The sequence below is a fragment of the Hyla sarda genome, chromosome 11, assembly GCF_029499605.1.
Source record: "Hyla sarda isolate aHylSar1 chromosome 11, aHylSar1.hap1, whole genome shotgun sequence".
NCBI classification, from domain to species: Eukaryota; Metazoa; Chordata; class Amphibia; order Anura; family Hylidae; genus Hyla; species Hyla sarda.
The window spans coordinates 90,733,236-90,759,034 of NC_079199.1; the positions used below are offsets into that span (position 1 = coordinate 90,733,236).

The 25,799-nt window shown below is 43.4% G+C and overlaps 1 protein-coding gene across 2 annotated transcripts; it reads left to right on the top strand.

Annotated features, from left to right (window-relative positions):
• The first annotated feature begins 1,379 nt into the window (after positions 1 to 1,379).
• On the top strand, positions 1,380 to 22,911 carry LOC130295150 (receptor-interacting serine/threonine-protein kinase 3-like). Of its 2 annotated transcripts, XM_056545549.1 has the most exons (11): positions 1,380 to 1,634; positions 9,491 to 9,630; positions 10,928 to 10,977; positions 11,088 to 11,246; positions 13,414 to 13,520; positions 16,013 to 16,073; positions 18,359 to 18,453; positions 18,802 to 18,850; positions 20,502 to 20,596; positions 20,957 to 21,005; positions 21,583 to 22,911. In XM_056545549.1, exons 1-11 carry the CDS (start codon positions 1,398 to 1,400, stop codon positions 21,804 to 21,806), a joined length of 1,266 nt encoding a protein of 421 aa, XP_056401524.1. In that variant the 5' UTR covers positions 1,380 to 1,397; the 3' UTR covers positions 21,807 to 22,911. The 2 variants fall into 2 exon arrangements, with proteins under 2 accessions (XP_056401524.1, XP_056401525.1); XM_056545550.1 differs by lacking the exons at positions 18,359 to 18,453; positions 18,802 to 18,850.
• Positions 22,912 to 25,799: the final 2,888 nt, after the last annotated feature.

A 25,799-nucleotide genomic window follows, 5' to 3' on the forward strand; every position in this document is an offset into this window, starting at 1 on the left:
CTGCTCATCAAATATGCGAAGGATACTGTACGTGTGAATAGACCACTAAAAGGATTTTGATGGGATTTAGCCTATTATTTATGTGATGTATTTCTAACTATATCTCTCCTGACCTTGCACTTTAATCATTTAATGCACTTTAATGCAGTTGCTAGATAATATTTGTGTATTATTGCGCCTATTTGTGTGCTGTTATGCTGAGGGGTCAGTATGTGAAGAGGGGTAATGTTACATTGTGTATTGTAGGAGCATTAGGGTGTCCCTGAGGGGAGATCCCAATAGCTTTGGGATCCCCTCCGTGGCTAAGAGGATTTTCCTTGCCCTCCCTGTTTTTAATTGTTTTTATGAATAGTGTGCTTTATATTGTCATATTGTTCTTGTACGATTAAAGATTCAGTAGTATATGATTTTGGTGTGTGCCCTATAATGTGTTTATGTCTTGCTATGTTAAATGTCGTTTCTGTATATCTTAAAGGGGTACTCTGCCCCTATACATCTTATCCCCTATACAAAGGATAGCGAATAAGATGTCTGATCGTGGGGGTCCCGCCGCTGGGGACCCCCGCAATCTTCGTGCTGCATCCAGCATTCGTTTAGAGCATCGGGTTAGGCGCTGGAGGCTCGTAATGTCGCGGTCGCGCCCTGCTTGTGACGTAACGTCGCGTCACGCCTTCTCCCATAGACTTGCATTGAGGGGGCATGGCCGTGATGTCACGAGTGGGGCGTGACCATGACGTCACGAGCCTTCGCCCCGCATCGCCAGTCATCTGGCACGGAGCGAAGTTCGTATGTTTCTAGGGATTTGGCCTAATATCTGTGGTTCCTTGGAATCCAGTGTCACACTCACCTCTGCTACATACATACTGTCTGTGCTTTGCATATGCTAAATAAGAAAAGTTGTAGTTGTAGCTGGACAGTACATAAGGGATTGTCCCTACAATGCCAGGAAATTCCCAGCTAGAATAAGGAGGTAAATTCCCCTGCTATGACATTGCTTTCCTAGTATTTCACATTGTGCCAGCAGGCGACCTGGAAATATGATGGTATAAGCTACTTTCACTTTCGAGTTCACAGGAAGCCAAAGGAAACAGAGACATAAAGCTTGTAACAAAACTCTACATGGAATGCAGGAAATGCAGCGAGAGATGTGTGATGGGTTATAGCACTGAGATACGTGTATTTCCAGACTGGACCTGTCAGTAATCCTGTTTAGTAAATTCCGAAATTCTCCATGGAATAACAATTCTAGCGCAGTCCAACTTAAAAGAGTACTCATGTGAAAATGTACTTATCCCAGCAGTCGGACCGCCCGTGATTAGTTACTTATCCCCTATCGTGTGGATAGGGGATAAGTTAATTTTTGGAGCAGAGCTCCTCACGTGCTTCGTCTCCTTGGGATGTATAAGAAACCTGAAGGAAATCTTATTGAACACGGACTGGTCATGGAGTACATGCCCTATGGCTCTTTACGGTCTCTCTTTGACATAATCCCTGATGTCCCCTGGGCTCTAAGGTTTCAGATTCTCCACCAGGTGGCCCTGGGAATGAACTATCTCCACAGTCTTGACCCACCAATCATCCATCGAGATCTAAAACCCAGTAATGTACTGCTAAGCAAGCACTTAGATGTACAGGTATTTATTGTAACTACAAAATACCAACTGAAAAGCATGAATATATACATTGCATTTGGAAAGTTTTTACTCTCTATTTTTTACATTTTGTTATGTTGCAGACTTGTGCTAAAATTACAAAAAAAATATGTTTCCCCCCCCATCATTCTGCATTTAAAGGGGTACTCCCATGGAAAACTTTTTTTTAAAATCAACTGGTGCCAGAAAGTTAAACAGATTTGTAAATTACTTCTATTAAAATATTTTAAGCCTTCCAGTCCTTATTAGCTGCTGAATACTTGTTACGCCGAGCGCTCCGGGTCCCCGCTCCTCCCCGGAGCGCTCGCTTCACTCTCCCCGCTGCAGCGCTCCGGTCACATCCTCTGACCCGGGGCGCTGCGATTCCGCTGCCAGCCGGGATGCGATTCGCGATGCGGGTAGCGCCCGCTCGCGATGCGCACCCCGGCTCCCGTACCTGACTCGCTCTCCGTCTGTCCTGTCCCGGCGCGCGCGGCCCCGCTCCCTAGGGCGCGCGCGCGCCGGGTCTCTGCGATTTAAAGGGCCACTGCGCCGCTGATCGGCGCAGTGGTTCCAATTAGTGTGTTCACCTGTGCACTTCCCTATATCACCTCACTTCCCCTGCACTCCCTTGCCGGATCTTGTTGCCATTGTGCCAGTGAAAGCGTTCCTTGTGTGTTCCTAGCCTGTGTTCCAGACCTTCTGCCGTTGCCCCTGACTACGATCCTTGCTGCCTGCCCCGACCTTCTGCTACGTCCGACCTTGCTTCTGCCTACTCACTTGTACCGCGCCTATCTTCAGCAGCCAGAGAGGTGAGCCGTTGCTAGTGGATACGACCTGGTCACTACCGCCGCAGCAAGACCATCCCGCTTTGCGGCGGGCTCTGGTGAAAACCAGTAGTGGCTTAGAACCGGTCCACTAGCACGGTCCACGCCAATCCCTCTCTGGCACAGAGGATCCACTACCTGCCAGCCGGCATCGTGACAGTAGATCCGGCCATGGATCCCGCTGAAGTTCCTCTGCCAGTTGTCGCTGACCTCACCACGGTGGTCGCCCAGCAGTCACAACAGATAGCGCAACAAGGCCAACAGCTGTCTCAACTGACCGTTATGCTACAACAGTTACTACCACAGCTTCAGCAGTCATCTCCTCCGCCAGCTCCTGCACCTCCTCCGCAGCGAGTGGCCGCTCCTGGGCTACGCCTATCCTTGCCGGATAAATTTGATGGGGACTCTAAGTTTTGCCGTGGCTTTCTTTCCCAATGTTCCCTGCATCTGGAGATGATGTCGGACCTGTTTCCCACTGAAAGGTCTAAGGTGGCTTTCGTAGTCAGCCTTCTGTCCGGAAAAGCCCTGTCATGGGCCACACCGCTCTGGGACCGCAATGACCCCGTCACTGCCTCTGTACACTCCTTCTTCTCGGAAATCCGAAGTGTCTTTGAGGAACCTGCCCGAGCCTCTTCTGCTGAGACTGCCCTGTTGAACCTGGTCCAGGGTAATTCTTCCGTTGGCGAGTATGCCGTACAATTCCGTACTCTTGCTTCAGAATTGTCCTGGAATAATGAGGCCCTCTGCGCGACCTTCAAAAAAGGCCTATCCAGCAACATTAAAGATGTTCTGGCCGCACGAGAAATTCCTGCTAATCTACATGAACTTATTCACCTAGCCACTCGCATTGACATGCGTTTTTCCGAAAGGCGTCAGGAACTCCGCCAAGATATGGACTCTGTTCGCACGAGGCGTTTCTTCTCCTCGGCTCCTCTCTCCTCTGGTCCCCTGCAATCTGTCCCTGTGCCTCCCGCCGTGGAGGCTATGCAGGTCGACCGGTCTCGCCTGACACCTCAAGAGAGGACACGACGCCGTATGGAGAACCTCTGCCTGTACTGTGCTAGTACCGAACACTTCCTGAGGGATTGTCCTATCCGTCCTCCCCGCCTGGAAAGACGTACGCTGACTCCGCACAAAGGTGAGACAGTCCTTGATGTCTACTCTGCTTCTCCACGTCTTACTGTGCCTGTGCGGATGTCTGCCTCTGCCTTCTCCTTCTCTACTGTGGCCTTCTTGGACTCTGGATCTGCAGGAAATTTTATTTTGGCCTCTCTCGTCAACAGGTTCAACATCCCGGTGACCAGTCTCGCCAGACCCCTCTACATCAATTTTGTAAATAATGAAAGATTGGACTGTACCATACGTTTCCGCACGGAGCCCCTTCTTATGAGCATCGGATCTCATCACGAGAGGATTGAACTTTTGGTCCTCCCCAATTGCACCTCGGAAATTCTCCTTGGACTTCCCTGGCTTCAACTTCATTCCCCAACCCTGGATTGGTCCACTGGGGAAATCAAGAGTTGGGGGCCCTCTTGTTCCAAGAACTGTCTAAAACCGGTTCCCAGTAACCCTTGCCGTAACTCTGTGGTTCCTCCAGTAACCGGTCTTCCTAAGGCCTATATGGACTTCGCGGATGTTTTCTGCAAAAAACAAGCGAAGACGCCTTTAAACGACTCAAGTCTGCCTTTTCTTCGGCTCCCGTCCTCTCCAGACCTGACCCTTCCAAACCCTTCCTATTGGAGGTTGATGCCTCCTCAGTGGGAGCTGGAGCTGTTCTTCTACAAAAAAATTCTTCCGGGCATGCTGTCACTTGTGGTTTTTTCTCTAGGACCTTCTCTCCAGCGGAGAGGAACTACTCCATCGGGGATCGAGAGCTTCTAGCCATTAAATTAGCACTTGAGGAATGGAGGCATCTGCTGGAGGGATCAAGTTTTCCTGTTATTATCTACACCGACCACAAGAACCTCTCCTACCTCCAGTCTGCCCAACGGCTGAATCCTCGCCAGGCCCGGTGGTCTCTGTTCTTTGCCCGATTTAATTTTGAGATTCACTTTCGTCCTGCCGATAAGAACATTAGGGCCGATGCTCTCTCTCGTTCCTCGGATGCCTCAGAAGTTGAACTCTCTCCGCAACACATCATTCCACCTGACTGCCTGATCTCCACTTCTCCTGCCTCCATCAGGCAGACTCCTCCAGGAAAGACCTTTGTTTCTCCACGCCAACGCCTCGGAATCCTCAAATGGGGTCACTCCTCCCATCTCGCAGGTCATGCGGGCATCAAGAAATCTGTGCAACTCATCTCCCGCTTCTATTGGTGGCCGACTCTAGAGACGGATGTTGTGGACTTTGTGCGAGCCTGCACTATCTGTGCCCGGGATAAGACTCCTCGCCAGAAGCCCGCTGGTTTTCTTCATCCTCTGCCTGTCCCCGAACAGCCTTGGTCTCTGATTGGTATGGATTTTATTACTGATTTACCCCCTTCCCGTGGCAACACTGTTATTTGGGTGGTCGTTGATCGATTCTCCAAAATGGCACATTTCATCCCTCTTCCTGGCCTTCCTTCTGCGCCTCAGTTGGCTAAACAATTTTTTGTACACATTTTTCGTCTTCACGGGTTGCCTACGCAGATTGTCTCGGATAGAGGCGTCCAATTCGTGTCTAAATTCTGGAGGGCTCTCTGTAAACAACTCAAGATTAAATTAAATTTTTCTTCTGCATATCATCCCCAGTCCAATGGACAAGTAGAAAGAATTAACCAGATCTTGGGTGATTATTTGCGACATTTTGTTTCCTCCCGCCAGGATGACTGGGCAGATCTCCTCCCATGGGCCGAATTCTCGTATAACTTTAGGGTCTCTGAATCTTCCTCCAAATCCCCATTTTTCGTGGTGTACGGCCGTCACCCTCTTCCCCCCCTCCCTACTCCCTTGCCCTCTGGTCTGCCCGCTGTGGATGAAATTTCTCGTGACCTTTCCATCATATGGAGAGAGACCCAAAATTCTCTCTTACAGGCTTCATCACGCATGAAGAAGTTCGCGGATAAGAAAAGAAGAGCTCCTCCCGTTTTTTCCCCTGGAGACAAGGTATGGCTCTCCGCTAAATATGTCCGCTTCCGTGTCCCTAGCTACAAGTTGGGACCACGCTATCTTGGTCCTTTCAAAATTTTGTGTCAAATTAATCCTGTCTCTTATAAACTTCTTCTTCCTCCTTCTCTTCGTATCCCTAATGCCTTTCACGTCTCTCTTCTCAAACCACTCATCCTCAACCGTTTTTCTCCCAAATCTGTTCCTCCCACTCCTGTTTCCGGCTCCTCGGACATCTTCTCTGTCAAAGAAATCTTAGCTTCCAAAAAGGTCAGAGGGAAAACTTTTTTTTTAGTGGACTGGGAGGGTTGTGGTCCTGAAGAGAGATCCTGGGAACCTGAGGACAACATCCTAGACAAAAGTCTGCTCCTCAGGTTCTCAGGCTCTAAGAAGAGGGGGAGACCCAAGGGGGGGGGTACTGTTACGCCGAGCGCTCCGGGTCCCCGCTCCTCCCCGGAGCGCTCGCTTCACTCTCCCCGCTGCAGCGCTCCGGTCACATCCTCTGACCCGGGGCGCTGCGATTCCGCTGCCAGCCGGGATGCGATTCGCGATGCGGGTAGCGCCCGCTCGCGATGCGCACCCCGGCTCCCGTACCTGACTCGCTCTCCGTCTGTCCTGTCCCGGCGCGCGCGGCCCCGCTCCCTAGGGCGCGCGCGCGCCGGGTCTCTGCGATTTAAAGGGCCACTGCGCCGCTGATTGGCGCAGTGGTTCCAATTAGTGTGTTCACCTGTGCACTTCCCTATATCACCTCACTTCCCCTGCACTCCCTTGCCGGATCTTGTTGCCATTGTGCCAGTGAAAGCGTTCCTTGTGTGTTCCTAGCCTGTGTTCCAGACCTTCTGCCGTTGCCCCTGACTACGATCCTTGCTGCCTGCCCCGACCTTCTGCTACGTCCGACCTTGCTTCTGCCTACTCCCTTGTACCGCGCCTATCTTCAGCAGCCAGAGAGGTGAGCCGTTGCTAGTGGATACGACCTGGTCACTACCGCCGCAGCAAGACCATCCCGCTTTGCGGCGGGCTCTGGTGAAAACCAGTAGTGGCTTAGAACCGGTCCACTAGCACGGTCCACGCCAATCCCTCTCTGGCACAGAGGATCCACTACCTGCCAGCCGGCATCGTGACAATACTACTAGAGGAAATTCTTTTCTTTTTGGAACACAGAGCTCTATGCTGACATCATGACCACAGTGCTCTCTGCTGACATCTCTGTCCATTTTAGGAACTGTCCAGAGCAGCATATGTTTGCTATGGGGATTTTCTTCTACTCTGGACAGTTCTTAAAATGGACAGAGATGTCAGCAGAGAGCTCTGTGTTCCAAAAAGAAAAGAATCTCCTCTGCAGTGTTCAGCAGCTAATAAGTACTGGAAGGATTAAGATTTTTTAATAGAAGTAATTTACAAATCTGTTTAACTTTCTGGCACCAGTTGATTAAAAAAAACAAAAAAAAAAAAAAAAAGGTTTTCCACCGGAGTTTAACCCCTTAAGGACGGACCCATTTTTTTACCTTAATGACCAGGATCTTTTTTTTTAAATTTGACATGTGACCTTTAAATGGTAATAACTTTAGAATGCTTTTTCTGAGCGGAGTGATTCTGATATCCTTTTTTTCATGACATATTGTACTTTATATTGCATTTTTGTTGACACATGCAGCAATTTTTGTGAAAAACTCCAAAACATTGAGAAAAACTGGAACATTTCTGGCTTTTTTTTAATGGTGTGCGGTAAAAGTGATGTTATATTTATTCTGTGGGTCAGTCTGATTATGGCGATACCCATTTTATATAGCTTTCTATGTTCTTTTTCTTTTTCTGAGCAAAATTATTTTTCTGCCATTCATTTTCCAACAGCTGTAACTTTTTTATTTTTTGTCCGACGCCATTGAGTAAGGGCTTATTTTTTGCGGGATGAGCCGTACTTTTCATTGGTATAGTTTTTGCGATACGTGCTACCTTTTGATCTTTTTTATTCTGCTATTTGTACTAAAATTGGCAAATTTTGCGCTTATAGCTTCTGGGCCCTGATGCAAAATCTGCAAAAGGGCCCCATATGTCAAATATACTACTGGTCTCTTGTGGGGTAGAAGTGTTTTAGGGCCCCCTTAGGCACCAGGGCGCTGTTGCGACTGCTACCTCTGCTACCTCTATAGCCATGCCCCTGAGCTGTTGATAATTACTGGAAGGATTATGATTTTTAAATATAAGTAATTTACAAATCTGTTTAACTTTCTGGCACCAGTTGATTTAAAGAAAATAGTTTTTCACCGGAGTACCCCTTCAAATATATTAACTGTTCAGCCGAGAACATAGGATCACAATAATCCTGCTTAAGACAGTACAGAAAATCTACGGGAGTGCAGATAAAGCCATAGTAAATTTTGTGTAAAATAATATTGTATGAGGTATTCCCATCTGATAAAGTTGTGGCATATTCATGGGGAGAATTTCCAACCGCTGGGGACCCCATGATCTCCAGTACTAGGGGCAGCTACTCACTTGACCTCAGCATGCTCCGGCCCCCACCCTCGAGACAGGCTTCAGTGGCAGGACGAATCACCAGCTTACCCCGATCCTCGGCTGAGTCGGTCATTTTGTGAGCGGGCTGTGACTCAAGACTTGGGGTGGGGGTGGGGGGGCCTCTGGATAAGAGATTAGTCCTATTTTCCTGGAGTACCCCTTGTTACGCCTAGCGCTCCGGGTCCCCGCTCCTCCCCGGAGCGCTCACGGCGTCTTTCTCCCTGCAGCTCCCCGGTCAGTCCCGCTGACCGGGAGCGCTGCTCTGTCATGGCCGTTGGGGATGCGATTCGCACAGCGGGACGCGCCCGCTCGCGAATCACATCCCAGGTCACTTACCCGTTCCCGTCCCCTGCTGTCATGTGCTGGCGCGCGCGGCTCCGCTCTCTAGGGCGCGCGCGCGCCAGCTCCCTGAGACTTAAAGGGCCAGTGCACCAATGATTGGTGCCTGGCCCAATTAGCTTAATTGGCTTCCACCTGGTCCCTGACTATATCCTCCTCCCATGCACTTCCTTGCCGGATCTTGTTGCCCTTGTGCCTAGTGAAAGCGTTTTGTGTGTTTAAAGCCTGTGTACCAGAACTTCTGCTATCTCCCCTGACTACGTACCTTGCCGCCTGCCCCCGACCTTCTGCTACGTCCGACTTTGCTTCTGCCTACTCCCTTGTACCTCGCCTATCTTCAGCAGCCAGAGAGGTGAGCCGTTGCTAGTGGATACGACCTGGTCACTACCGCCGCAGCAAGACCATCCCGCTTTGCGGCGGGCTCTGGTGAAAACCAGTAGTGTCTTAGAACCGGTCCACTAGCACGGTCCTCGCTATCCCTCTCTGGCACAGAGGATCCACCTCCTGCCAGCCGGCATCGTGACACCCCTTTTAATAGTAACTTTCTGTAAGGCCAAAGCTACACCCGTCTTCCTATGCTCAGCCACTTTCTCTACATCCCAAAAATGCTTAGTTGAACAGTGAACTAGGAAATGTGCAAGACAGGAACTTCCATCAATTAGAGGACAACACAACAGTTTTTACCTACTTAGCACATTATCCGAGTGCAGGTAGAAAGTGCCCATAAATGGAGATGAACTCTTAGTGTAGACTACACCCTTCAGGGTACAGCATTGGATCCTGACATGCTCCTTCCAATGCCTATGGCCTGTTCATCTTGGCTCTATCAGGACCTTCTATTATAGCATTTCTCATAGGTGTCTCGTTTAGAAGTCGCTATGGATACTATTGATGGTGCCTATCTGTAAAGTGTGATTATTCGATTGCATTGGATCTTATACTAGGATGGTGGGACCACACCAACTTTAGTGCCTTCATTATACATTTTTATCTTGAAGAACTTTGACTCACCTGGAACGTTGTTTGAGACAATACTGGTGACAGATATTCTTGTGTGTAAAATAAAGGTTATATGGTCGTCTTCTTTCCTAAGATCACGGATTTTGGATTGTCTAAGATTATTGGGGCTACAAGTTCTATAACTCCATCAAATGCCGGAACCTTGTCATACATGGCACCGGAAGCTCTGAAAGACATCAACTATCATCCTACTAAATCCTATGATGTTTACAGGTGAGAGACAGATGATTTGCTGACTGGACAGTAAACACTTTACCTCATTCAATTTACCCCTGGTCACCTCAGAAATGAGTTACCCTTTACGCTAAAGCAATGATCTCAAACTGTAGCCCCCGGGATGTTGCACAAGTTCAACTACCAGCATGCCCGGACAGCCAACGGCTGTCCGGGCATGCTGGGAGTCGAACTTGTGCAACATCCGGGGGGCTACAGTTTGAGAACACTGTACTAAAGGGTACCTTGAGCCAAAACTAAGGCTTCAGAATCTTTATGTATAGCTATTCTCTAGTACATTTAGCAGGTCCTGCTTTCAGTTGTTGACACAGGAAGTAGCTGGCTCAATGCTATACAGTGATCCCTCAACTTACAATGGCCTCAACATACAATAGTTTCAGCATACAATGGTCTTTTCTGGACCATTGTAACTTGAAACCAGACCCAATATACAATGCTACAGACAGTCCAGATCTGTGAAACGTGTCAATGACTGGAAGAACCGACCAATTGCCATTTCACTGGTAAAAACCCTGTTTTCCTAAAGGACATGCACTGACTGGCTGTCTGGAAGCGCACCCTAAAGTACAGGGCGGTACTACAGGTTATGTACTACTCTTTACCTGTATTACTAAAGTGAATGCACTGACTGGCTGTTTGGTAGCACCCCTACAGTACAGGGAGGTATTACATGTTCTGTACTACTCTTTACATATACCAGGGTTAGCTGCTCCTTTGGACACCAGGTAAGGGCAGCTCCATGTTACTTTTTTTTTTTTTTAGGACATTGTGTGTACTGTACAGGGCCCTGAAGAAGCTCCTGTCCTCTACATAGACTGTGATTATAGCTCCCAGCAGCTCTTTCTTACTTTTATATGGAAGTACTTGCTTTATCTTTATTAGTTATCTACTTATTTTTCTTTAATCCTCACTTTTTCCTATTTTTTTTTTATGACATTTTAGTGGCTCCAGAACCAATTACAAGGTTTCCATAGAGTTATGGTCTCAACATACAATGGTTTCACCAATCAATGGTCATCCTGGAACCGATTAATATTGTAACTTGAGGGACCACTGTATAAGCTCTGATAGGAGGCTTTTCCTGTCACTTGGCCACAACTATTTGTCATATCCACCCCTGCGTTGAAGGCAGTGATATAAGCTGCTGTTTTACTTTGACAAATGAAAGTAAAATTGGGATACATCTATAGTTCTTTAGGGCGACCAAGGACAAGTCACTGGATAGTATTATCATGCTTATAATGAAATTATTTTTGTATTGTTTTCTAAATTGTAGCTATGGAATCCTAACATGGACTGTGTTCTCCAGTGAAGAACCATATCCAGGTAGGTCCTAGTATGCATCAGGTAACACAGCACATTTATATTATATTCCTTCATTTATGTTGGCACAATATACAACATATGTCCTGTGGGTTTATCTTCCCCTGTTGCAGGTATCAATGCAGCTTTAATCCAGCACTTTGTGAGTGAAGGCCAAAGACCTAGAGACAGTGTCCTAGACCAGTACAGAGATGTAAAAATGGTTCCTGAAGCGAAAGACTTAATGATTAAATGTTGGAACCAAAAGGCAGAGGACAGACCCAGCTTTAATGGTGAGTACATGGACTACTTCCATTCACAGCTAGAAATAATAACAGGTGAAGACTTCCAAGGAAAGAGTGGGGTTCAACGGCGCTGACCAGGAGCAAGCACGTCAGGTAGGATAAGAAGGTTTAATCGGATAAAAGAATGCAACGCGTTTCACCGCACTAGTGCGGTTTCATCATGCATCAACGATGCCTGATGAAACCGCGCAAGTGCAGTGAAACGGGTTGCATTCTTTTATCCACTATACCTTCTTATCCTACCTGACGTTCTTACTCCTGGTCAGTGCCATTGAACCCCACTCTTTCCTTGGAAATCTTCACCTGTTATTGTTCGTTTGGTCAGGGAGGTTGCAGACCGGGCTTATGCTCATTCACGCTGACCATTGTTGTCTGAGTCCACACAACTTTCTATGGTAAGAGTTACATTGGTGGATTACCTATAGACGGTTTTACACTATGGAACGCTCTTCCATTTTGTTCTAATTCACAGCTAGAAGACAAGATTATTGACAGATTTTCAATTGCTTTATATCCTATGCATATTGGGGGAAATGTAAGTGGTGTAGGAGAACAATTTTTGGACACCATTAATTTGTGTGGTGGTAATGTGTACATGTGCCAAATTTATAAGGCTGGGTTCACATATGTCCGGCATCCAGCATAGGTGAACTCAGCCTAGATCTCGACGCAACTGATGACAAGTTGTCATCAGTTGTATGGCTTCTGGCGTCCATTCTTTTTGGATGGCGGACAGGGGTTTGCAACAAGCTGTGTTCCCTGTCTGGTGCCCTTCGGCGTGTCCAACCATCTGGCGTCAAAATTGAGATGCTTGATGATTCTGAACTGTCCCATTCAAATGAATGGGATCAGTTCTATCATCAGTTTCTCTCCGATGCACGCCGGAGGGAAACTGTGTCAGACACCTGATATATGTGACCCCAGCCTTATACGTTGCATGGCTTGTGATAAATATGAGCTAGCGCCCATTTTTTTTTTTATTAAATTACTCTTCAGTGCAAAACTTTGTATGGTTCCCCCCTTGAGATTTTTTCTGCAACTCTTTGACCCATTGTGACAATATTTACTATTGCTGTCCACAACCAGTTTTGTAAACCAGGTCTGGGCTAGTGTTAATTTCAGACAAATTGAGGTCTTTGCAAATTTTTTTTTTTTACTTTTCACCAAAACTCGCACATGATAAAGTCATGATCACTGCAGAAAAACGACTTCATTTTGACATACCTACACAATCATAGAACATTATCTACTTGAAAAGTCACAACGAAAATAAAAAGTTGTAGAAAAAGTAATTGCAACAAATTTTGAGCATAAATATAGTTTACATACAATAATAAATAACTCCCCCAACCCCATAGTCCCACTTCTAGATGCCTAAATTTCTAGAAGACCATTTTTCAATACTATTTTGTGGTGGTTATTTCAAATAGGTTTTAATAAACATTGGTTTAAGAGAACCTGTCATGATCTTGTTAAATTTTATAATCCTCTCAGTTCACTGCCCCCATCATGATAAACCACCCCCTGCCATTATTTTTCTCATTTTTTTTTTTGTTTTCTACCTTGATATTGCTCTGTATTTTCTGCTCAGTCTCACAGACTCAGATTCACAGACTGGGAAGGGGCGTTCCCCAGCAGGCATTACATCATCTGAAGCCATACAGGGGAGAACTTCCTCCTTCACTCTACTACACACAGCCCAGAGCAGTTCAGTGTGCGAGTTGAGCTATGATTGGCTAAGGCTGAACACACACCCTCAGCACTCCAGACTGCCTTTCCTGCTTTTAGACTTCTGCCAGGCCAGCAGGAGTCCAAAGTCTGTGTAAGAGATGGGGGAAATGTGCTCATGACAAGTAAGGAGACACCTAGTGGCAGCTTTTTTAAACACAAATAAAACATAGAAAACTTCATTATTTTTAAACAAAGATTTTTTATTTATCATAAGGAGTGCAATAGCAAAAATTTGTTTTCATGACAATGCCCATTTAAGGGACTGGAGATTTGCTTTGTGCCATCATACTATTAAAAATGATCATGCAAATTTAATAAGAGACAGTGTTTGTTGTTCATAGCCAAGGTACAACTATAAAGAACCTGCTCTCCATAGGTCCTTAATTTTATATTGTTTCTCTTCCATGTCTGTCTCTCCCACAAGACTGTAGTGAAACTACAGCATTGATGTTTGAGGCTTATGGAGATGAAATTGTTGATGCTGTTCGAAGTGTTCAAGATCTTCTCAATAGGATCTCTTCCCAAGATCAGGTACCATTTTCAGGCATTTCATTTTTCATTAAAAAAGGGTGTTCAGGCATTAACAAAAAAAGTAAAATAAACAAAATATTACTGGGCCTGTAGAAAGTCTATACTTACCTACCCCTGGACTTCTGCAGCTCCTATTCGACTCCTTATGATCCCCTGCCACTGTTGTCTTCTTCCTGCTTCTGAGACGAGAGTTCAGAGCAGGACTCAGCCAATCTCTAGCAGCAGTGGTGTCCTGTCTCAGACAATGAGTGGGGAGGTCCTGCAGTGAACTCTCACCTCGAAAGTAAGAAGAATACAGGAGGATAGAGGAGGCAGGAAGTGGCTGAACTGGAACTGCAGAATACTAGATAAGTATAGTTTTTTTTTTTATTGTTCTAGTATTCCTCCTGTTATTGTGTAGTATTTATCATCTTGTCCGTTTGTATGCTACTTACAGTTAGCACAGGGGTGGAAGTATCCATAGCAGTAAACAGAATAGAAGGGAAGTGTGATAATTCCAATGTAAGTACATATGACATTATTCTCTGTCATCAATAAAGCGAAAGGGAACCTTATATTGGAGATATGATTAAAACTTCACTTTTAATAGTAGCTAATAAAATAACCAAAAAAAACAAACAAACAAAACATCTAGTGCACAGAATATTTACTGACCACCACCATTAATAAGAGATATCGCTAGTAGAAGCTCAAATATCTGCTATTGGGCAGTCCTTGAAAAATGAAGGAGTACTGTAGTCGTAGGGCTACTATGTATAAATAGTCACTAGATCACTTCTGCTGATCTTCCTTCAACGAAGGTGCATGTTACCAATATTTTATATGCATAAAGTGCGTATTCCAGCAATTATAATAGTGTTCATAGTGCAGTAGTGACTCAGCTAGTCAGTATATCCCAGTAGTATAAGGCCTTGATAGCAGCATACATAGGCAGCAATAGATAGCACATATCTTAGCAGAATACCATCATTGCACTCCGTTCTGCAGCAATTAGTATTGCACTTTTCCAGCATAGCAGCAGAAATCCTGATAGCATCGTAAACAAGCAGCAATAGATAGCACATATCTTAGCAGCATACCGTCATTGTACTCAATTCTGCAACAGTAGGTATTGCACTTTCCAACATAGCAGCAGAGATATACAGCAGCAGAATATAGAGTTGGCACCAAAGCGAAATTGATATCATTGCACTTAGCCCTTCAGTTCTGCAGCAGTTATATATTGCACTTTATTCAGTAGCTGCAGATAGCTTGCAGTAAGCAGCAGTACAAGCAATTGGTTCCAACATACATCCATAGTCATAGCACTTAGCCCTATGTGCTGCAGCTTTCCTTCATCTAGTCCAATCACAAAGGCAAATATCTTAACATGTCCAGAGCAGGGGTCCTACGTGTTTCCTTTGCCATCAATCATCAGGGACGGCTGCCACCAGAGTCGCACATAGAGAAATGAGCACATGGATTAAACTAAAATAAAGAGCCAAGACGCTGGTCCCTGATGATTGATGGCAAAGGAAACGCGTAGGACCCCTGCTCTGGACATGTTAAGATATGTAACTATGCTGCTTTATTAATGCATTTGTGATTGGACTAGATGAAGGAAAGCTGCAGCACATAGGGCTAAGTGCTATGACTATGGATGTATGTTGGAACCAATTGCTTGTACTGCTGCTTACTGCAAGCTATCTGCAGCTACTGAATTAAGTGCAATATATAACTGCTGCAGAACTGAAGGGCTAAGTGCAATGATATCAATTTCGCTTTGGTGCCAACTCTATATTCTGCTGCTGTATATCTCTGCTGCTATGTTGGAAAGTGCAATAACTACTGTTGCAGAATTGAGTACAATGACGGTATGCTGCTAAGATATGTGCTATCTATTGCTGCTTGTTTACGATGCTATCAGGATTTCTGCTGCTATGCTGGAAAGTGCAATACTAATTGCTGCAGAACGGAGTGCAATGATGGTATGCTGCTAAGATATGTGCTATCTATTGCTGCCTATGTATGCTGCTATCAAGGCCTTGTACTACTGGGATATACTGACTAGCAGAGTCACTACTGCACTATGAACACTATTATAATTGCTGGAATACGCACCTTATGCATATGAAATATTGGTAACATGCACCTTCGTTGAAGGAAGATCAGCAGAAGTGATCTAGTGACTATTTATACATAGTAGCCCTACGACTACAGTACTCCTTCATTTTTCAAGGACTGCCCAATAGCAGATATTTGAGCTTCTACTAGCGATATCTCTTATTAATGGTGGCGGTCCGTAAATATTCTGTGCACTAGATGTTTTGTTTGTTTGTTTTTTTGGTTATTTTATTAGCTACTATTAAAAGTGAAGTTTTAATCATATCTCCAATATAAGGTTCCCTTTCGCTTTATTAATAAAATATTTGGGAGACCTAAACCTCTAGCTAGAAGCCATATTGAGTATATTATACTCTATGTCCTTTCAATTAATTTATCTTGCTTTACAGTTATCGGAAACATCAGGAACATTATATGATTCCACCCTCTCTATGGAGGATTTCATCAAAGGTTAGTTTGCTTGGACTTTTACCTATTGAGAGAATAGGGATGCTGTGAGCCATTGAAGTTGAAAGGGTTGTCCAGCCCTAGAAAAACCAAGCTAGATTCTTCAAAAACTACACCACATTTGTCGCCAGGTGGTGTGTGGTTTTGCAGATCAGTTTAATTGAAGTGAAAGAGCCAAGTTGTCATACCACACACAATCTATGGACAGGTGTCAAGCTGTTTTTAGAAGAAATTAGCTCTGTTATTCTATTTCCGCATGACCCCATTACTGGTTCTTGCTTGGTTCTTTCCATGACTCTCTTCAATTGATAAATATGCACATAACTACCTTTCTAGTGATTTTGATATGAAAAATGTGTTTATCCCAGGTAAATTTAAAACTGACCACTGCCAACTGCTGCTGGCTGGCTAACAGGTTTCACACCCCTGATATCCCAATAGGTCCCAAAGGTGAACATGCCATGAAGGCATAAAGGGTTATATTCATCTGGACATGTCATATCCACAGGTCCCACACCTATCTCAAGATTTTTCAGATTCAGAAAAGTTCAGATGTAGTTGGGAAACTGAAAACTGTGAGGGTGTGTGTTTTATGCAGTTTTTGTAACACCCATTGATGTTAATGGCCGCTGTGTAGACAGTGTAGCATCATAAGCTACACTGTTTTCACAACTCCTGTGTTGATAAAAAAAAAAAGTAAAGTGAGTAGTGCTATGCTGTTTATACAACTCCCATTAACGTCTAAGAAAGTACTCCAAAAGTCTGTTCAGCTGTTTTTGGCTTCCTGACCACCTTTTATGGCCTCAAGCAGGCTAGAGGGGGCTTGATTTCAAGACAGTGTGGGTCCCACGTCTATCAGACATATAGGGCATATTGGCCCTCATTTACTTAGAAAATCGGGTTGTAAGTCTATCTTGCTTTCTAACCCGACTGCTTTTTTCCCCTGGTATTTATTATTATGTCGCATCTTGTTTGTCGCACGTGCGTTTTGTTGGTTTTGGTTTCCAACTCCTCTGAGCTGTCGGGAAAAAATCCACAACAATTCAACAAATTCGGGTTGGAAACCTTTATAAATACGTGGGAAAGCTCAGAAATGTCGGGTTACGCCCCTTTTTCGGGTTTGGGAGAATCCACATCGGGTCCGTCGGGAAAAAATGTCGCATCGTGTCGCAGACTGGCGCACGATGTCTGCGACATGGCGTAGACAAAGATGCGACAAAAAAACCCGACAAAAGAAGTCGGGTTTAGAATAGTAAATGAGGGCCATTATGTTCATTTGGATATGCCTCTTTATAGGAAAACTGCCAGCCTGTTCACCCACACTAAACCCAATACACTGTGTTAAAGTTTGGGTGAACAAGTGTCCGATGAGGGGTCTCTGAGTTAAATATGTCCAGTAGGTCCTGAGATATGTACCCCAGAAAATCCTCTGCTAAATTCAGTGAATCCCACACAGGGGGCTGGGCTCTGACAACTCAATTTACATATTCATTGTCTGTGACTCCACATCCTAGTGAAGTGGAGTCACGGACAATGAATATTTAAATTGAGTGGGCAGAGCCCCTCTACCCTATATCCTAGTGAAATGGAGTCACAGGCAAAGAATATGTAAATTGAGTGGGCAGAGCCCCGCCCTTTGTGCGCGATTCACTGAATTTAGCAGATGATCTTCTGGGGGACATATCTCAGGACCTACTTGACATATTTAAGTAAATGACCCCTCGTTGGACTCCTGTTCACTCACACTATAACCCAGTGTATTGGGTTAAGTGTGGGTGAACAGGCTGACAGTTTTCCTTTAAGATGGAAAGACCCTTATAAAATCTATTTTTCATTTGTGGTAGCCACTGGGGTGCTAGGACTATACCTTATCACTTTGTAACGCCAGGGCACTGTTAGCCTAAACATGGTTAGAGGTTGGAGACAGCTTCTCCTGGGTCACATGAGTTTACACAGCTCCTCTCTTAAAGGTACAATAACACACACAAATCACATACATAGAAATAACATGATAATTATAAAAATATTAACTTTCAGCAAAGTGCTGGAACACAATAGATATGTCAATAAGTCCCTCAGTGGGCCCAACACCGGTGCTGCAGGTCTGCCTGAGGAAGTCCAAAGCCACAGGACAGCCTTTGTGCTGGGACACCACACATTGCTTCTGGACTAGATGCATTGCTAGATCCTAAAGCCGAGAAAATCTCATACTCTCCTACAGGACCACACTAATGTTTTACTGTATGTGGTGTCAAAACCAAAACTCTGCTAATACATGTTTTTTTCAGCTTTAAGGAATGATCTGCAAACTGATGAAAAGACAGAAAACTCATTTTCAGCAGATAAACAAATACAAGTTAAAAAACATAAGAATGACAAAATGGTGAGTTCTCTACAACACTAGAGCTTTCACATAGGAAATGTCTTTAACAGTATAAGTGGTAGGCCCATCATTTATCCTAATGTATAGGACATATATAGTAGACACCAACTCTACAACATATCCTATCTGCATAGATGATTATGTCATATAATGTGACATCTGCCAGTATGTAAAAGAGTATCACATTGCACATATTTACCAATATTTTATTATTACACATTTTATATTGTATTGATTCCATCCTTTTTGGATATTTAAATTCTTAGCTTGGTCTTTAAGTTTCTGCTAGTTATTTGGGTGATCTTTTTACATATAAATTTAGTATAATACCTTTGTTTTATTTTTCAGGATCGTCCTTCAAAAGTGATCCACAAGGCTGATGATATCTCACCAGCAGGTTGCTAAGAATGTTTTATTATTATTTTTTTTTAACAATCAAATCTAAAGCCAAGATCTAACATTGAACAGCAGACTCCTTCCATGATAATCACAGTAGAGACATGGATATTGTATGATTTCAAGCTTAAGGCAGTCACAGAAGACTTTATACAAAGCATTTAGAGCAATGTCTCCAACCTGTGGCTCTTCAGATGTTGCAAGGATGGGGATGTAGTTTTTCATCAGCTGGAGAGCCTCAGGTTGGGGATCACTAATGTATGGGTTACATATTTTGATGGCTAGGCCAAAAAGTCAAACAGATACATTAAAACCTCATCCAAACCCCCTTTTTTGAGAAGACCATGTCTGGCCTATATGTGATTTTCAGTGCCTTTATATCCCTTGTATTGGTTCTCTGCATTCAGAGGACCACCCCCTAAACTGGCCACTTTGTACTTCATTTACTGTACTTTTACTGTACTGCACTCCCCAATACAAAAATAAATGATTTCCGGGCCACCATTTAAAGTTGAAAATTTTGTATCTTGCGACCAAAACTTTTTGGAAAACTAGCAACTGGTTTGAAGCCCTTGAATGTAACCCCCAAAAGAGAATGAAGATTAAAGAAAAATTAGATAACTAAAACAAATAAAACACATGCTAATAAGTTAAGAATAAATGCTAGAAGCTACAAATAATTTTATACACAGAGAAGATGATCTTCTTCAGGGTTGTGCACAGTACACAATATACTAGAAAATCAAAATGGAGCCCCCCTCATGTGGTGTCCAAAAGAGCAACTATGATCATTTCTATACATACTCACTTACTTATATATGTCCAGTAGGTCCTGCGATATGTACCCCAGAAGATCCTCTGCTAAATTCAGTGAATCTCGCACAGGGGGCAAGGCTCCGCCCACTCAATTTACATATTCATTGTCTGTGACTCCACATCCTAGTGAAGTGGAGTCACAGACAATGAATATGCAAATTGAGTGGGCGGAGCCCCAATCCCTGTGCACGATTCACTGAACTTAGTAGATGATCTTCTGGGGGACATATCTCAGGACCTACTTGACATATTTAAGTAAATGACCCCTTGTTGGACTCCTGTTCACCCACACTATAACCTAGTGTATTGGGTTAAGTGTGGGTGAACAGGCTGACCATTTTTCTTTAATATGGAAAGACCCTTATGAAATCTATTTTTCATTTGTGGTAGCCACGGGGTGATAGGACTATACCTTATCACTTCGTAATGCCAGGGCACTGTTAGCCTAAACATGGTCCGAGGTTGGAGACAGCTTCTCCTTGGTCACATGAGTTTACACAGCTCCTCTCTTAAAGGTACAATAACACACACAAATCACATACATAGAAATAACATGATAATTATCAAAATATATCAACTTTAAGCAAAGTGCTGAAACACAATAGATATGTCAATATGTCCCTTAGTGGGCCCAACACCGGTGCTGCAGGTCTGCCTGAGGAAGTCCAAAGCCACAGGACAGCCTTTGTGCTGGGACACCACACATTGCTTCTGGACTAGATGCATTGCTAGATCCTGAAGCCGAAAAAATCTCATACTCTCCTACAGGACCACACTAATGTTTTACTGTATGTGGTGTCAAAACCAAAACTCTGCTAATACATGTTTTTTTTCAGCTTTAAGGAATGATCTGCAGACTGATGAAAAGACAGAAAACTCATTTTCCGCAGATAAACAAATAAAAGTAAAAAAACATAAGAATGACAAAATGGTGAGTTCTCTACAACACTAGAGCTTTCACATAGGAAATGTCTTTAACAGGATAAGTGGTAGGCCCATCATTTATCCTAATGTATAGGACATATATAGTAGACACCAACTCTACAACATATCCTATCTGCATAGATGATTATGTCATATAATGTGACATCCGCCAGTATGTAAAAGAGCATCACATTGCACATATTTACCAATATTTTATTATTACACATTTTATATTGTATTGATTCCATCTTTTTTGGATATTTAAATTATTAGCTTGGTCTTTAAGCTTCTGGTAGTTTTTTGGGTGATCTTTTTACATATAAATTTACTTATCTAGCGCTTATAATACCTTTGTTTTATTTTTCAGGATCGTCCTTCAAAAGTGATTCACAAGGCTGATGATACCTCACCAGCAGGTTGCTAAGAATGTTTTATTCATTTAAAAAAAATATATATTTTATTAACAATCAAATCTAAAGCCAAGATCTAACATTGAACAGCAGACTCCTTCCATGATAATCACTGTAGAGACATGGACAATGTTTGTTTGATTTGAAGCCTAAGTCAGTCACAGAAGACTTTATACAAAGCATGTAGAGCAATGTTCCCAACCTGTGGCTCTTCAGATGTTGCAAGGATGGGGTTGTAGTTTTGCATCAGCTGGAGAGCCCAAGGTTAGGGAACACTAATGTATGGGCTACATATTTTGATGGCTAGGCTAAAAAGTCAAACAGATACAATAAAACCTCACCCAATCCCCCCCCCCCCCCCCACACACACACACACACATTTTTTTTGAGAAGACCATGCTTGGCGTCTCTGAGTAGTAGCTAAAATATTCTTGGAAACACATACTAGAATAAATGTCCTAATTTCTATCCAGTCTGACTCTAGGCCCATTTGTTGTGCTTGGATTCATGTTTACTTGATAAATCTTGTTGACATGTTATAATATACGACTCTTATATGGCCAATGTCTCGTCTTTGTTTCAGAATTTGTTATGGATAATATTGCAACAGCCATCAAGAATTCCGGTGACTTTAAAAAGATAGTAAACAAGCTTGATAATGACAGCATCCTATCCAAAGATGAACAGAAGGAACTGTACAGCACCAAGAGTTTAAAGGACTTAGGGAACAAAGCTGGGAAAGTTATTCTTACAAAATCCGAAAAGAATCCGGAAGCTATTATATCTTTTATCAAGAAACTCTTTTGAAAATTATGTAAATACAATTCAATAATGGTCAAGCACTGTGTCCTTTAAAGGGGTACTCGAGTGGGAATTTGTTTTAAAAATCATCTGTGCCAGCAAGTTATACAGATTTGTAAATACAGATTTGAAAAAATCTTAATCCTTCCAGTACTTACCAGCTGCTGTATGCTCCAGAGGAAGTTGTGTAGTTCTTTCCAGTCTGACCACAGTGCTTTCTGCTGCCACCTCTGTCCGTGTCAGGAACTGTCCAGAGCAGGAGAGGTTTTTAAAGTACCCCTTTAAAGGAACATTATATCAATACAATACAGTATTTATGAAAATCAATAGACTTTACATCATAGTGAACTGGTGAATATTGATGTGGTTTATTCAGCTTTCTCCTATGGGGAGTTCAAGTTAGGATGGTTTTAGCATTCTCAGAACCCTTCTTTCCATACTGACAAGGATTATATGTGAAATTGAACAGTCCTACAAGTAAGGAGGGGTAATTTTAAGAGCATAATAGAAGAGGTCCCGTAAAATATAAAGTTTAGTAATAAGACAAGTTAAAATCCTCCAGAGGAAAAAAAGTGTATTACCAAAATGTGACAAAATATAGCAATTAAATAGGCTGTTAAAGCAAGGAATTGAGTCCGTGAACAGTAAGATTCAAGACATGATAGACAAAAAGACTTATTGATCAGATCTATTTGGCCTAGTTGTGTAAACAATAGCACCACCTTTAAAACTCAAATATCTGAGACTATAATGACTCACTAGCGAGAAAAATGCATGCATTTCCTACGCGTTTCTCTCCACATATTATTTACAGTAGTATATGGAGACGTCCTCAGGGGAACCATCATCGGCCAAAAAAAAGGCCATAAATAAAATATGGACTTTGTTTTGTCAATTACAGAAGAAAATGTGCCCGTAAAATATAACATATTGAATATAACAAACGCTTAGTAGTTTTCTCCATACACAAACCAGTTTTAAGTCTAAATTTGATACCTTGTTAAAGACCTGGACCATGTATGACTAACATAATATTCCTGTGTTTGTATTTTAGTATACTGTGCATATGTTTTGGGTTGTTGTTTATTGCCTTATTGTTTACACTTTTTTTTTATTTCTTTATACATTTGACAATAAAATTGTTACAAAAGTAGTTTTAGCAACTTTTACAAATATTATGAAATATCCATATTCCCCTTACCCCCCCGGCATGGAAGAAACTAATGAACCCAATTCATTCAGACTCTTTCTATATATTTTTTTAAGCCATTAGAACTCATCTTTGCAATATTTATAAATTTTACTAAACAAATTTTCCCATTCTGTCGTGTCAGGAACTTTGAAAATATGTCATATTCTAGGTTCTTCAAAGTAGCCATCTTTTGCTTTAATTACTGCTTTGCCCACTATTGGCATTCTCTTGATGAGCTTCAAGAGGTAGTCACCTGAAATGGTCTTCCAACAGTCTTGAAGGAGTTCCCAGAGATGCTTAGCACTTGTTGGCCCTTTTGCCTTCATTGGGTTCAGGTCCGGTGACTGTGGAGGCCAGGTCATCTGGCACAGCACCCCATCACTCTCCTTCTTGGTCAAATAGCCCTTACACAGCCTGGAGGTGTGTTTGGGGTCATTGTCCTGTTGAAAAATAAATGATGGTTCAACTAAACGCAAACCGGATGGAATAGCATGCTGCTGCAAGATGCTTTGGTAGCCATGCTGGTTCAGTATGCCTTCAATTTTGAATAAATCACCAACAGTGTCACCAGCAAAGCACCCCCACACCATCACACCTTCTCCTCCATGCTTCACGGTGGGAACCAGGCATGTAGAGTCCATCCGTTCACCTTTTCTGCATCGCACAAAGACACGGTGGTTGGAACCAAAGATCTCAAATTTGGACTCATCAGACCAAAGCACATATTTCCACTGGTTTAATGTCCATTCCTTGTGTTCTTTAGCACAAACAAGTCTCTTCTGCTTGTTGTCTGTCCTTAGCAGTGGTTTCCTAGCAGATATTCTACCATGAAGGCCTCACACAGTCTCCTCTTAACAGTTGTTCTAGAGATGTGTCTGCTGCTAGAACTCTGTGTGGCATTGACCTGGTCTCTAAACTGAGCTGCTGTTAACCTGTGATTTCTGAGGCTGGTGACTCGGATGAACTTATCCTCCGCAGCAGAGGTGACTCTTGGTCGTCCTTTCCTGGGGCTGTGCGCATGTGAGACAGTTTCTTTGTAGCTCTTGATGGTTTTTGTGACCGCACTTGGGGACACTTTTTACCTAGAATATGACATATTTTCAGTTGTTTCACACTTTTTTGTTAAGTCTATAATTCCACATGTGTTAATTCATAGTTTTTATGCCTTCAGTGTGAATCTACTATTTTCATAGTCATGAAAATAAAGAAAACTCTTTGAATGAGAAGGTGTGTCCAAACTTTTGGTCTGTACTGTATATACAACCTAAATATACACCTTCTATGTGCTCAGCCTCTTAAAAACTTACCCAATACTAGAAGCAATATGCAACATCTTTTTGGGAAATTCAGGGCTTTGAAAGCTACATTAAACAGGGTATTGTGCCCTGGGATTGAGAGTTCCGATATCGCCCTCTGCCAGAATGAGAACTCCCTCTGTACTTACAAACTGGGAAGCTGAAAGCGCAACTGTCATGAAGTTTGTGGCATATAAACTAACCATAGTCTGTGTATTGTGTGTAGACTAGTAATACAGCATTACTTTTAACTTCTTTATTCCAGTTGTAATTACCACAAAAAACACTTTTCTTTGCAGTCACTGACAGTCGCGTGGCCAGGGGTTTGCTATGCCCTCCAGCCACCACGCCTATCCTCTATGCCTCAGCGCTGGGACTGCTGTGTAATTGACACAGGTCCCAGCGCATGCGCCCCCTTTGATTTTTATGTGTGCGCCGACCGACAGGAATTTACACAGCAAGTGCCGGCTCCCCCGGCCAGCACTTGCTCATGCAGTCTGTACAATGTAGAAGCAGGGAGTGAGCTCTCTAGCATTGCACAGGCACACGGAGATGTGAAACAGCGGGAGCGAGCATTTGGTGGGGAAGGGATAACAGTGCCCGTTCTCCTCTTCTTTGTGTACCTGCATTCACTAGAGGCAGAGAACTCACTTGCTCCCTGCCTCTAGCATTGTACCGGTGGCGATATCAGACAGCAGGAGTGAGTGCTGACTGGGGGAGCCAGTGCTTGCTGTGTAAATTCCTGTCGGTCAGCGCACACATAAAAATCAAAGGAGGTGCATGTGCTGGGACCTGTGTCAATCACACAGCAGGCCCAGCATTGAGGTATAGGGGATAGGCATGGCGGCAGGAGGGCATGGCAAACCCCTGGCCACGCCTATCTATCTGCAAAGAAAAGTGTTTTTTGTGGTAATTACAACTGGAATAAAGAAGGTAAAACTAATGCTGGATTACTAGTCAGTTCATGACAGTTGCACTTGAAGCTACCTACTGTTCATTAAAATTTATGCACATTTTGTTGAAGGAAAAAAGGAAAAACTTGGTCAATACATTGGTTAAACTACAGGAACAAAAGGAAATTGTCCTACGTTTTAAAAGTGATCCTGAATTTGTTAATAAAGAAACACAATTACAGAACCAAGTTGAGAAATTCCAGTATCAATTAAAACATCAGAAACATACACAATTCATTTTGGGATCTTGTTGACTTTATAGAAAATAGGGTTTACAGTGTCCTGGAAAAGAACTCCGCCTCTAGAGACACGGAGACTGAGATCTCCTTATCTGACACTGATCAATAGGAGGGAGGTACTGGGGGACACAAAGGGGGGGGGGGGTACAAACAGAAATAGAAGAGGTAGGGGAAGGAGTCATTTTTGGGGTGCTAGCAACAACCAGACAGAAACATGTGGCACCACATCATCATCATTATCCTCTCCTTTTTTAGATGGGAGCCAGAGAGACCCATACCAACTCCATTTTCAGCGGCCACCACAATATGGAATCTCCGCT

Coding starts and splice junctions, on each gene's coding strand:
- LOC130295150 (XM_056545549.1), top strand. CDS start 1,398: ATGTATAAGAAACCTGAAGGAAATCTTATTGAACACGGACTGGTCATG. Junction 18,851..20,501: donor TGATGATATCTCACCAGCAG/GTTGCTAAGAAT, acceptor GTTTTTTTTCAG/CTTTAAGGAATGATCTGCAG. Junction 20,597..20,956: donor AACATAAGAATGACAAAATG/GTGAGTTCTCTA, acceptor TTTATTTTTCAG/GATCGTCCTTCAAAAGTGAT.